This window comes from Enhydra lutris, unplaced genomic scaffold (assembly GCF_002288905.1).
Source record: "Enhydra lutris kenyoni isolate GAN:26980312 unplaced genomic scaffold, ASM228890v2 scaffoldscaffold1, whole genome shotgun sequence".
NCBI classification, from domain to species: domain Eukaryota; kingdom Metazoa; phylum Chordata; class Mammalia; order Carnivora; family Mustelidae; genus Enhydra; species Enhydra lutris.
Window position 1 is genome coordinate 103,247,046 of NW_019154085.1, and position 13,681 is coordinate 103,260,726.

General features: G+C 49.3%; 1 protein-coding gene across 1 annotated transcript in view; it reads left to right on the forward strand.

Moving 5' to 3' along the window:
- The window catches only part of LOC111142832 (macrophage receptor MARCO-like), a 37,331-nt gene extending 31,920 nt beyond the window's left edge, over positions 1 to 5,411 (forward strand). The window contains exons 12-16 of the mRNA XM_022496158.1: positions 992 to 1,036; positions 2,044 to 2,142; positions 2,665 to 2,709; positions 3,267 to 3,443; positions 5,147 to 5,411. Of these exons, the coding sequence (XP_022351866.1) occupies positions 992 to 1,036; positions 2,044 to 2,142; positions 2,665 to 2,709; positions 3,267 to 3,443; positions 5,147 to 5,277 (497 nt within the window). The 3' untranslated portion in view covers positions 5,278 to 5,411. The remainder of the gene's footprint in view (positions 1 to 991; positions 1,037 to 2,043; positions 2,143 to 2,664; positions 2,710 to 3,266; positions 3,444 to 5,146) is intronic.
- Positions 5,412 to 13,681: the final 8,270 nt, after the last annotated feature.

Below are 13,681 nucleotides of genomic sequence, written 5' to 3' on the forward strand. Positions count from 1 at the left end.
ATTTCAGTCTCAGGACCACCCCCGAGGCAGCCAGGATACTCAGAGTAGGAAAGTGAGGCTCCGAAAGGGCAAGTACCTTGCTCAAGGTCACAGACACAGATGCCAGCCCAGGCCGTCTGGCTCTGGCCCTTCTGCTGCCTCGGGAGGATCACGCCATCCATAGGTGAGGCCAGAGAAGTTTTCGCAGTCACGTGACGTCTGACATCTTAGCAGGTCTTACGGGCTTGATCTGAGTTCTCCAGGGAACAGAACGGGTGAGGCATTCTAAAAAGAGGGACCAAAGCAGGTGCAAATGGCTCACGGTGGGCTCGGGCCTGCCTGCCAAGGTCTGGCCTCTGAGGTTCCTCCAGGTCTTGCAAGAAGCTCGCTAAACCTCAGTTCTGTCCCATCCTTCCCATGAGGGGCTGAACTAGTTGCCCTCTCAGATCCTTCCAGCATGTCCTGCTTTTCTACAGCAGCAGCTTTGAACTCCTGTGGCTTCTGACCTGGCCACACGAATCCTTAGCTACCTTAGAGCCACGATGAAAAGAACCAATAAATTCTATGGAGCATCTGCTGTGGGTGAGGGCTCCCCCCACCCACTCCTTGAGCCCAGGGAGTCTCCTCTTCTGGAAATAAAGGTGCCTTTATTTTCAAAATATGTCTCACTTCTTTTCCAATAAAATGCAGGCAAGAAGGAATGGGGTTGGATTTATACTCCAAGTCAGGCTATCATCGGACCAGGAAGGCCAGCCATTAAATCCAGAGTCTGTCTGTCTGTCTAACTCTGACTTTCATCCACTACCTTTCTACTTCACCCCAACACGTGTCCCCATTTATCTGCGGTCTGTCTCCTTTTATGCTCGGCTAAGGAGGCTTTAAACAATCGTGGAGAACCAATGTGTCTTTCCGTCTGCATTAATCAGACAAAAGGTAGAGGTTGTCTAAGATTAAAAGTGTCTAATATCTAAGTTTTATTATCTTCCCCCCCTTTTTTGTATTTCGATCTTAGGACTTCAAGGACAGAAAGGAACAAAAGGAGAATCAGGAGTTCCAGGTAAAGGGCCGGCTTCATTTTAATTTCTCAGAATGATGTCTGGAAAGGCTCGTGCTCGGAGGGCAGGTCTTGTTGACTTTGAACATTCTGCTTTAACCTTCCCCTAGAGCGGTCGGGGCCCAAGCCTGTTTGAGGCTAAGACTCCAGGGCTCTGTCTCTCAAGCCTCAGATTCTTCCCCTGGAAAACCTGGAGAGGGACAGAACTCAGGGACCTGAGGCAATAGAGAGGGGGACCAAGCTGAGGGTGGAGAAGGGGTAGGAGGGGGCTGGAGAGCTTGGGGTCAGCTGGTGGCTTCAGGGCATGTGGCCTCTGTGGAGCAGGGCAGCCTTATTCTCCAGGTCCCAGGCTGCAAGGCCTCTGCTTCCTCATGCCTGTGCTGGTCCCTCTCCATCTTCTGTTTGTCCCCTGAAGCTCCTCTTGTCCTCCTTCGGCTGCTTGCCACTGGCCTGTTATGGTCACCTTGGTTTTCCAAGCCCCTGCCCGTGGTCCATCACTGAGCACAGGTCTTCACACAGAGCACTTCTAGTCTTCTCCACAGCCCTGCCCTGATGAGGGCCAATGTGAAACTTCTCAGACACATTTCTTGAACTGGCTTTCTTCCTCTGAGCTGGATATTTGGTTCGCATTTAAACTTACTAAAGCAGATCTCGAGGCCTAGAAACATTCTAGCAAGTTCTCCCAGAATGGCCAGAACTTCTACACAATTATGTGGTCTGAGGAAGACCAAAAACCTCCGGAATCCTGTCAGCTCTTGTGACCCGTGTGTTGTCTACCAGCATTCATGTGAGAGTCAGTGGGGGGAGATCACAGCAGTACCCAGACCCTGCCCGCCCTCACCACCTCTCCCAGGTGGACCGAAGGTGCAGGCTGAACATCCAAACAGTCCATTCACGGGGGTGGGGAGTGCGCTTGTCAAGGACAACCCAGTCTTTAAAGACCAAGGCCCTCGGTCCCCCTTGGAAACCAAGGCAGAACATCTGATGGAAGCGGTCTTTCTCCTCTCCAGGCCCTGAGGGCATGAAGGGACAAAAGGGAAACCCGGGCCAGGGAGGCCTCACAGGTGCACCTGGACTGAAAGGCCAAAAGGGAGAGCCAGGAGCAAAAGGTAAGGCCTCAGTCTGTGATTTATGGGCTCTAAGGAGAGGCCCTGTTGTAAGGAGCCTGGGAGTTTTCAGAACCAAAGGTGTAGAGGTTTATTGGCTCCCTGGACAGTTTCTGTGCTGGGATTACCCTCAGCCCTGAGGACACAGAAGTGAATGAGGCACAGCCTGGGCATCCCGGGGACGAGACAAGCGAACGTGTGCTTGCACGACGCCCAGCCGAGCCCTAGCCACCAGAGCTTTCCACAAAGGAGATGCCTCCCCTCCCTGTCTCCTACCTGTTCAGTACTCCTCAGGAATCTAGTTTAAATCCTCCCGCCATAGGACAGGCCTGTTTCGTCTTCTTCAACCAGTGGTGCTCAGTCCCCATGATGCCAGGTCATTGGCAAAGCTGGAGGAGAGAATCTGACCTCCCTGCCCCCACTCTCCTCCCCACCGCCAGCAAAGAAGGGTGAAGGGATCCTGGCTTGGTTTCCTTTAAGTTGTGTGGGTTCTTTTTTTTTCTTTTCTTTTTTTCCTTGCAACAGGATCTTCTGGAGCACAGGGAACTCAGGGAGAAAAAGGTCAAAAAGGTAATTATTATTTCTATTCTCTTTAATGTGTGCCTTTGTGGGAACTCAGTGCTTGAAAACTGTAGGTGTGGTAGGGAACAGACCCTGGTTCTCAGAGAAATGCCTCATTTTGGGAAAAGCTAACAGACTCAGCCTTTGGCGAAGCCCGTCCATGACTATTTAGAGCCACAGCGCAACTGTTTTTTTAGCTCCCATCCCCTCTCCCCTCTCACCTCCCCTCTTCCTTCTCTTTCTTCTTCCCTCCTTCTCCAAATCCTGCTCCTTCCCTTTCTCCCATTCCCCCTTCTTTCCCTCCTTCTATTTTCCCCTCAACTGCTCCTTTTCTTCTCCCCACAAGACAAGATGCGATGCAGCCAGCTGGGTATGCAAGACTGGCTGCAAGTGGACAGAGAATGCTGAGCCACATGCAGGACGTTCCCGGCTCTAGTGACAGTCCAGCAGGGGGACTTCCCCTGCCCCTGAATAACAGAACTGCCAACCAGAAAAAGGCTGAGCCTGCAGCCACACAAAGCCCTAGGCTGCTCTTTTCCCCTCTCCCACGTGTGTCTTTCACCCAGGTGAACCATTACAGACCGTCAGGATTATCGGCAGTAGGAACAGAGGCCGGGCTGAAATTTTCTATAACGGCGTCTGGGGGACAATCTGTGATGATGGCTGGGACAATTCTGACGCCACCGTCTTCTGCCGCATGCTGGGCTACTCCAGGGGAACAGCCCTTACCAACATGTCACCTGGTGAGTGGGTCCTTGGCCAGGAGCCTCTCTCCTGGAGGCTTTCCCTTTGGTTGCAAAGGACTCCATGAATTTAGGTTAAAAGAAAAAGATTGGTTTAAGCAACTGAAAAGTCCTGCTGGTCAGTGCCTTCTAGGCTGGCTGCCCCAGGACAGAGAGGATCTGGACAGCAAAGGCTTGGGTGGGGCTCTGGCTCACCCGGTTGGGTCACTGTCTGTGCAGCATAGAAAGCCAGAGGGCTCCATGGCCAAGGGTGTCTGTGAGTCATGGCTCTCTGAAGGACAGCCAGGTGCCAGTCCTAGAACAACAGAAAAGTTGCAGGGTGGGCAAACACAGGTGCTCATCTCAACTTCTGGAAACTGGAAGCCAGGACATGCCTTGCTGTGATCATTTTCAAGGAAAAGGTGCAAAGGGGAAAATAAACAAATCAGAGCAGGGAATTCCTTAAATCAGTTTTGGAAAGATATCCTGGGGTGCTAGAGACTCGGGCTATCTCTTTCAGCAAAAACTTCAAACTTTCAATAAAGTAGCCAAATCCCCAGACTAAGACCATTTCTTTGGCCACAAGAGCTGACCTGGCAGGAAGATTAGGCTGCCTTCTCCTGCCCCAAACGCTCTCTGTCTTTACTCCACCTTACAGTGCCTACCTGGTTTTTAATCTAGGTACCAGTTGGCTTGTAAAACTCCTTTAAAGTATATATTTTCCTCATATAGATTACACTTATATAGATCACAACACTGTAAACTGTGTGTAAAAGTAAATTACTGTAACCAAATACAGATCATCCTGGGTTTACAATGGGGTTACATCTCAATAAACACAAAGTAAATTGAAAACATTGTGTCAAAGATGCATCTAATACAAAACAGGTCACCTACCAAGACACAGCTTAGCCTCATCTGCCATAAGGGTGCTCAAAACACCTACACCAGAACATAGTTAGGCAAAATCATGTAACACAAAGCCTACTTATGATGAAGTGTCACTAGACCAGGCCATTGATTGGATACTGTACTGAAGGTTACAAACAGCATGGCAGTCTGGATATGGAATGGCTGCCCCAGTATCATGTGTCGGTTGTTTGCTCTCATGAGCACCTGGCTGCCTGGGAGCTTCTGCTGCCCAGCATCTGAAGAGTGCCTCACCCCACATCCCCCTAGCCTGGGAAAAGATCACAATTCAAAATTCCAAGTATGATCACACCATCATAAAGTTGGAAAGTCATAAATCAAACCATGGTAAGTCGGAACTGTCCACCATCCTGCTGTTTTCCTCTGTGCTGTTGATCTGAAATTGATTATATCAGAGGAAGGGATTTGGAGGAACATGTGAATGCTTTCGAGCCAGAGAACGGCCTGGTTCAAAGGGCATTTGAGGAAGGTGGGTACAGCAGCAGGACTAAGCAGGAAAGAGACAAACACTGGGAAGTCCCCAGGAGGAAATTTCAAATAGTGCACAGACTAAGTATCAGTAATTATAAATAGGTGATATATCTCAATCTATCTTAATCAATCTCATCTAATCTTTGGATGAGACTTTTGTTAAAGGGCAGAAAGCAGAAGGGAGGCAGACTCATAGCAGGAGAGGAGACCGGCCATCAGCACCTGGGGCCCGAGTGGCTGCGAGGGAAATTGGCAGTGTACCCCAAATGTAAGTTTGGCGCTAATCCTGCTCCCCTCTTTCTCCCTGCTTTCCCTATATCCAGGCAGTGGGGAGATATGGCTGGATGACGTTGCCTGTCAGGGGACAGAGACGACCCTCTGGAATTGCAGAAAGAGCAACTGGGGGGCCCACAACTGCAACCACAGTGAGGATGCTGGCGTGGAATGCAGATGACCCCCCCACAGTCCCTCAACCATACTGTGGCCGGAAGTGTCTGCAGGCAGAGACACTCAGCTCCCCTGGGGGAGGGCCAGCATTCTCTGAGGGGTTGCTCTGAGGCGGGGTCACTAATAAAACTCAAAGCATGACCTGGTAATGTCTTTGGCTGTGGTCGAACTCATGAGTTCATACCTCCTGTCCCTTATTGATGGGCCCACTCAAAAGACACATTTCACTGAGTTCTCAAAAGGGGATAGTGGAATCTCAACTTATAGCCAGGGAGAGGTGGGACTAAAGGAGTCCTAAATTTGATGTGGAAAGTGAAGAGTGCCAGTAGTCAGAATGATGCATGACCATCCCTGTCCCTTCTGCTTGAGCTCCAGGCCTGGAGCCCTTCACCAGCAAATGGGGAGGTGGGCATGTAGTTGACACCATGTTGCATGCCTTTAAGCATGAAAATGAGTTTTCTTGGGATGTGAGTGCCATTAATGAAAGGACTGTTGTCTATTTTATTCACCCCCATCTAGGGGCTCAGTAAACATGTATTTAACGAATGACCGAATTAAAACAAGAAGGTGGAGCAGCTCATGTTCTGAGCAACTCAGCTCCCCCCTCCCTTTCCAGGCTTCCCCGGGGTTCTATACTTTCTGAGTACAGTCTCATGTGCACGCTCTCTCTCTCTCCCAACATCTTCTAATTAGTCTTCCCTGCACTGCACTTCACCAACAACCTCTTTGTTCTCCAGGCAGCCACCTGAGAGATCTTTTGAAATGACAAAGAAACCACCATAGGGATCCCTGCCTAAAGCCTTCAATGGCTCCCCATTCCCTAAGGCAGGGCGCCACACTCTTCGTCTGGCTTGCAAGGGAGCGCCCTTGACAATCAACCCCACACATCCCTCCGGGAACCTTGATGCTTCGTTTCCTATGTTACGACCAGTATCTCCCACACATTACATGACAGGCTCTTGCTGTCTGTTTTCTGATTGATTTCCTAAATAAACGAAGGAAGGAAGGAAGGAATGTTGTACAGAGCACTCCACTTTTCTGCACTAGGATGGCTTCATAGTCTCCTGCAGCTGGAGGGCAGCTCCAGCTCCTGGTGCCTCGTACTCTAATTATTGTGGCTAAGGACAACCCCCCCGCCCCCAAACAGTTTCCAAGGTGCAAAGGAATGGTGAATCTACTACTTGGTCTTTTGTAATTTATAAGGTTAGCTTTCAAAATAAACTCATGGAGCCCCTGGCGTACTAGGTGTATTATAAATTTCAAAAGTTCATCTCTTCCTGCTGCCTCAACATCCCCACAAACACGTTGTGAACACCCAATCTGGGGAACCAAGTGTACCAGGTGATAAGATGGGCTCCTGCCACCAGCTCCCCTTCTTACCTCTCATGACTGTGACCCAGTGCTGGTCAAACACCAAAGAGCCCCAAGGACAGCCCCTCATGCCCTTTGCCTGTGTACCCACCCTGCCCCACAGTAAACGCCCTGACCCACAGGTTCTTCATTGTCTCTCAGCTCCCCACATGCATGGCTGGGCCTGGTGCCTTGGGGCTTTTCCCACATGGGAAAAGCCTCAGTGACTCAGCCTGCAGTGACTCGGTCTCTCTAAGACCCCTGAGTTTAATAAGCTTTGTTTTCCTGCACCTCTCCTGAGCGCCCTCTTTTGGCTGCCCCTGCGTGACTGCCCCCTAAAAAGACTGGGAACGCTAGAGCATCACATGATATGTGATATTATTCCCATCCTAGAAATGAGTCAACAGAGTTGCAGCGAGGTTAAGTGATGCGGTATATGGCTCCAATCCACCACCCTTCTCTCTGTGGCATTCGCAATGTGACTTCGCCGCTCATCATCGGAAGCCAAGTCTGTCCCTGGTTCACTCTCTGGGCATCCCCGGCATATTAGCAACACTGGTCCGTGCTAGCCCACTGGGGGACAAGAGGGCATGTGAAGCAGGGTCCAGTTACCCCAGCTGAGGTCATCTGTCATCAGCCAGCCTCTAGCTGGCCGTAGTCCCAGTAGGGAGTTCAGCCAAGGCTGGTCAAGTCTGGCCCACATCCGAGGAACTAACTGTCCAACCAACCCATGATCTCGTGAACAACCACAGTTGGTTGCAGCTTAAAGCCACTAAGTCTGGGGTGTGGTTTGTAATATAGCAATAACCGCCTAATGAAATTAATTTGACTAAGGACACACAGCCCGGAAGGGGCAGAGAGGGATTTGAAGCCAGGTCTGTCTGACACTGGTAAGATTAAAAGACGATGGAGAGTTGCTGTCCCCTGCACCTCTGCCAGGCAGCTCCTCTCATAAGCTCTCAGGCCAAGCTAAGCTGAGAAAACACCCCTTCCAGAACCATGGGTGGAAGTGGGGTGTGGGGCACAACACATAGTTCTATGAACACACTGGTTCTGTGGCTGACGGATAGCTGATTGTGGGCGCCAATGAGGAACTGGGTAAAATTAGCATGACAGCACCTGCAAGGGCCAGAGAGCAGACTGGGGTGGGGTGGGCACCCTGGGATGTTCGGCCTGATCTCCTAACCTCTGCCAGACACTGCTGCTCAGGGAAGTAGTTCTCCTTCCTCCTGCTTCCAGTTCCCCTGGCTGAGGCCCACAGGACGACACCAGCATGGGGCAAACTGTGCTGAGCAAGACAGAGATGGCGGGTGCTCCAAGACACGCCCTGTCACTTCCTGCCCAGCAGGGCAAGCGGGGAGAGCTTCCTGGTGTCCAAGGGGAGAGACTTGCTACAAGCACGGTTTCTGGAACCACATTGCCCCATAACAGGCTTCTACCTGGACAGTCGAGGTGTTCAAACTCTCTGGGTTCCTTGTCTATAAAATATAGTAACAATTGCTTTCTCTCAGAGTTCTTGTGAGGTTTAACTGAAATCATAAGTAAAGGGGCGCCTGGGTGGCTCAGTCATTAAGCGTCTGCCTTCTGCTCAGGTCATGATCCCAGGGTCCTGGGATCCAGCCCCATATCAGGCTCCCCGCTGCTTCTCCCTCTCGCACTCCCCCTGCTCTGTTCCCTCTCTCCCTGTGTCTCTCTGTCAGAGAAATAAAATCTTTTTAAAAAGAAGGAGGAGAAAGAAATCATAAGTAAAAAGAAAACATTTAACACGGTGCCTGGCACCTGGCAAATGCTCAGTGTCGGTTACTACTATCTCCAAGGTCCACCCCTTGCCTGGGCACTGCCCTGCTGGGCCCTGTGTTCCAGTAAGCAGGCTTTCTCGGGGATCTGCCAGCCACACCTGGCTCGGGGGGGCAGGACACATGAGGACGGGATGTCCAGGGCCCCACGCAGATGGAGCTGGCCGCGGGAGAGGCTCACGGGGATCAGACATGTGAAAGACAAAAGGTAGGAGGAGCTGGATGGGGCAGGAGAGCCTCACCCCACCTGCCTACGGGACTCCACAGGGAGACATGGAGCGAAGACTGCCCCCAGAGGCTGCTTCTCATGTTGGGTGGGAATAGCCAGGGCCCTAGACTCTCCCTCTGCCCCACTGGGTCCCTGGCTGGGCTGCTCCGGAAGTGCACGGCCTTGACCCGGAAGCGGAGGTGGATAAGGAACCACCACCTTAAGGCTGGAGCCTTCGTGGTCCCGCAGGTCAAGGGGAGGTACTCCCTTGAAGCTGGAGAGCTAGGAGTCCCTCTGTGCCTGCTGGAGTTGTTTTGGGGGGTGGGGGGGGAACTATGGGATTTGGGATCAGATTCAAATTCCAGCACCAATGACCAATTGTGTGGCTTTGGGAAAGTCACATAACTTGTCTGAGTTTCTGTTTCCCCACCTGTAAAGGGGGAAATGATGATGATGACGATGATGATTAAAAATAGAAATAATATACGGCTTTGTGTGGAGTAACTGCAGCGCTCTTTGCACATACTGGGAACTGAATAACAGCAGCATTGACTAGGACAGCTTGACTCTAAGCTTCCTTTCTAACCATGTTTCCACACCCAGAACATCTTCCCTTCCCCCACCCACCACCTCAGAATCCTTTCCACCCTTTCTGGCCCAGTTTACATTGTACTTTCTTTAAGAAAAGTTTTCTGACAGCTCCCACTCCAGAGAAAGCCTTCCTTTCACTCACTCCTGATGATAGATAGATAGATAGATAGATATAGATAGATAGATAACCCATCCATGTAAGGGAGGGAAAATCAGCACAAAATCCAATATCCTCTGAGGTGAGGTCTATTATTGCGGTGGTTACCCTGATCTTATTTATTTTTCACAGCAACACTGAGTTGGAATGTTTCCTTATTATCTCCATTTTATAGATGGAAAAACTGAAGCTAGCTGAAGAAAATGAATTTTTTTTTTGGTCATTAAAATTCATCTCCAGGTCTTCTGGCCTGAATATTTTTTCCTTTGCACCATGCTGGACTCAAGAAGCATTCAGAAAATGTGCATTGTTGCAACACAGGAATCTGTATTAAAATCATGCAAATGACACTCCCCCTGATAGGGATGTTCTAAGTCCTTGGGGTTGAGGAGAGGATCAGAACTCAAGGAATTTGTTCATTTAAACATTCTTCAGTTCCCCTTTGTGGTAGAGTATCAGAGGTGAGTGAGTCCAGGAATATAAACCATCAATTCACAAAAGAGAGACCATAAGCCAATAAACAAACATTTTTTTAAAGTTCATTCTTACCTTCAATAAAAGAAATGCAAAAGAGAGAGAGAGAGAGAGAGAGATCATTTATTTGTATGTCATATTGGCAATTAAAAAAAAAATCCTTGGTGTTGGTCAGAATGGCTATGGCCATTCACCCTTCCTTCCCCTCTGCCTTTCCTCCCACTTCCTTTCCTCTGAGTCCCACACACCTGGATCCAGCCAGCAAGATGGCACCGAGCAGAGTTTAGAACTATTCGTTGCCTCTTTTTGCTCTGTGAGCAGAACTGTGATTGTCCTGGTGGACTCCCATTTTTCAGCATAGCACATATATATCATGTGTGTGTATGTATGTAAGATGTATATATGTAATATATGATTATTTAAATGTAGATGCTTAGGGGAAAATTGGCAAGAAACACATCAAAATGTCTCTCTTTGGCAGGATTATGATTGATTACAATTTATATTTTTAATTTATTTTATCATTGGCCTTTATTTTATTTTTTTTAATATTTTTCCATGAGTTGGGGTGGTCTATCATGAGTATATATTTATAAGCAGAAAAGAAATTGTTGTTTAAAGGAAACAACAAAGTACAATATGCATCAACAAAAAATCCAGAATCTTCCCCATCCTGGGCTTAGACTTTCAGTTCTGGTCCCCCTGTGTGCTACCGTGTGTCCCTTTGTGTCCTGGAGCACAGGCCCCCAGGAGGACAAGAGGCATGGGGCCCAGAAAACGTCTGTGCTGCATGGACTGTGAAGAGAAATGGGGCTGTAGCTGGAGGGAGATGGGGGGTACAGGGGAGGGCTTCATGTTTTATAACAGTCAGTCCTGTTTGTATGTTCAGGGGAATGGCCCTGTAGGGAGGGAGAAATTAATAAGTCAGGAGGGAGGGCATAAATCAGCAGCTAAGTCCTTATGAGGACTAGAGGTCAGAGGGGTTCTGAGCAATTGGTGGGAAGAGGAGAGCTCCTGGATGGCAGCAGGAAGAAAGGCGAAAATATGAATATGTGGAAGCCAGTGCATTTGGTGGTAGGAAGATGAAGGATCGGTGGAGTTCTCATTTGATTACTTCTGTGCTCTCCAAGGGCAGGAACCAACATCAGTACCTGAGTGACAGGGGAAGGAAAGGGTGCTGGGGGGTCCAAGGGAGAAGGATTTGACTCTGGGCCGGGGAGGGAAGGAGGGCCTTGGTGCCTCTACTTAGAAATGTTTAGGGTAGTCAAGCCACCATCCACGGAGGGCTTACCCTGTGCCAGGCACCCTTTCTCTCATTTGATCTTCTAAAACAACCTGCAGGAGGCAGACCATAAATCCACAAAACAAGTTGAAGGTTGTCAAGGTGGGGAAGGGATGGGCAAAAGGGATGCAGGGTGGTAGGAGGTACAGGCTTCCACTTACAGGATGATGAAGTCACGGAGATGAAGGGAACAGCATAGGGAATACAGTCCAGAGTACTGTGATGGACTTGCATGGTGACAGATGGTAGCTACACTTGGGAACATAGCACAGCATTAGAGACTCGTCCAATCATTACATAGTACACCTGAAACTAATGGGACATTGTGCGTCCACCATACTTCAGTTAAAAAAAAAAACACCCTGCAAGGTAAAGATTCCTGAAACCAGCGACTGATGGAGGAATGTGTTCAAGGTCACCCAGCCAGTAGAGGGGCAGAGGGCAGATTTGACCCCAGGTGTGTCTGATGACACAGATAAGTGGTCCTCCACCTACTCCCAGTCAAGTCCTGTTTCCTGAGAAACCAGCACATTCCGGGGGGCTCTCCTATATTGATCGCTGCCAAAGGGAGAGTTGAGGGTGTTTTTGACGAGGGCCCCTCTGTACTTAATACTGAGCTGTACCTCTGCTTGCCTTTCCACTCACCACCACCCTGGTCCCAACCTCACCATCTCACATTTGCATTTTCCCCTGCGATTTGCCAGACCTTCACCTGTGCCTTCTATGAGGGAGTCACCCCCACAAAGATTAAAGACCCAGTTCCTGTCCCCTGCGGTGAGGGTCCACGGAGGGGAGGCGGAGTGTGGGGGGAGGCACAATTCTCTATTCTCAGTAGAGAGTGATGGGCTGGGCTGGCCCAGGAGTGTGTGGGGGGGGGGGCTGGGGGGTGGGTCTTGGCTCTGAACCCCAATCAGGCCCGGGGTCCAACTGGTATTCTTTCCTTCAGTCCCACTCCCCAAATCTATACAGTAAAACCTTAATGAACACTCGTGAAACAGATGTATGGTGTCTCTCCAGTAATTGCACTCAAAATCACATGAAAGGGAACACAAGAAATTTGCAAGTTTGTTAAGAGACACATTAAAACGGCATTTTTAAAAATCTGGATCTTCATACTGCGGTGCTTTGATAAGCCGATGAAAGCTCTTCTCTGGCCCTCCAACCTTTTCGGTTGGGACTAGGAAGAGCAGAGCAGGAGCTCTGCAGGGGCTGGAAGAGCACTGGTCTCAGGCAAGAATTTGGTAGATGCTGGGCGGTGACTGACCATTGCCGGTGGTGGCAGGACTGCTGTTGAGGAACAGTCTGAAAGGGGTGGGTTTCAGGCCTCACACTTCCCTCAAACAGAACCTGGCTGCCTCTGGCCCAGGGCCTGCTGGCTGGACCCTGCTTTCCCTTCAGAAGATTTGATTTATTTATTTGAGAGAGAGAAGGAGAGAGCATGAGCTGGGGGTGGGGGAAGGGCAGAGGGAGAGGGAGAAGCAGACTCCAGGCTGAGCAGGGAGCCTGACATGGGGCTTAATCCCAGGACCCTGAGATCACAACATGAGCCAAAGGCAGACGCTTAACTGACTGAACCACCCAGGTACCCTGGAAGGAACATTTTGCTAAATACATTCACAACTTCCAGTCTTCTTAAACAAAGATCTTGGAACATATGGAACTTTCTAGATGAATTCCATTATGGACAGTACTCACTGTGAGGCTCTGTAACATAGTGACCCCCTCAGGGCTTAACTGAAATAAGTAAAACTACTTGCTTCAGCACTAAATGGCTTCAAGCATCTTCCTTTCTTTCTCCCACCCTCCCTCCTTTCTCTTATTTCTGCTGAAGATTGCTTTCATTTTCTGAAGAGGTTCGACATACTGCTCCTTTCGCTGCCCTGAAGGTCCAACTAAACTCCAACTCTTTCCTCATGGACCAGTATCTGCAACATCTTACCCCTCCAGTGGGACATTTGGGCTTGAGTGAGAGGGTCTCCATTTGTCCCTGATGACAATACCCTTCATCTGTCTGGACCTCTCCCCCTGAGCCCTCAACTATTTCAGGCTTCACATCTCACTTCTTGATATGTCTTCCCACCAATTTCGATCTGAAGAACATGCCTCTTGACAGAGAGAACCCCCCAAAAGACAGAGAAGTTGTTGCTTGTTTGAAGTTAACATTAAGCCCTGGTTCCCAGCTCTGGGTCTAACTGTCTCTTCTTCCTGCTAAAAAGATAATTTTAAACATTGTCCCAATAGACCTTGACCCTGGAATCAATTCACGGTCACCCTTGTTGATGTGCTCAGTGTCACTTCAGGTCCTTGTTCTGACTTTGTTTTTTGTCATGTCACTATTTCTCAGCACCTTTTAGATGTCCTGCTTTACCCTAGCATTATTTTTTCCCCTATCCTTTTGTTACGAAATAATTATAGATTTCCAGAAACTAGCAAAAAAAAAAAAAGTAGGGAAGTCTCTGTGACCCCCAGTGAGGTTCTCCTCCCAGTGAGAACATCTTGCATAGCTACAGTTCGCTATCACAACCAGGAAATGGATATTGCTACACTTTATGG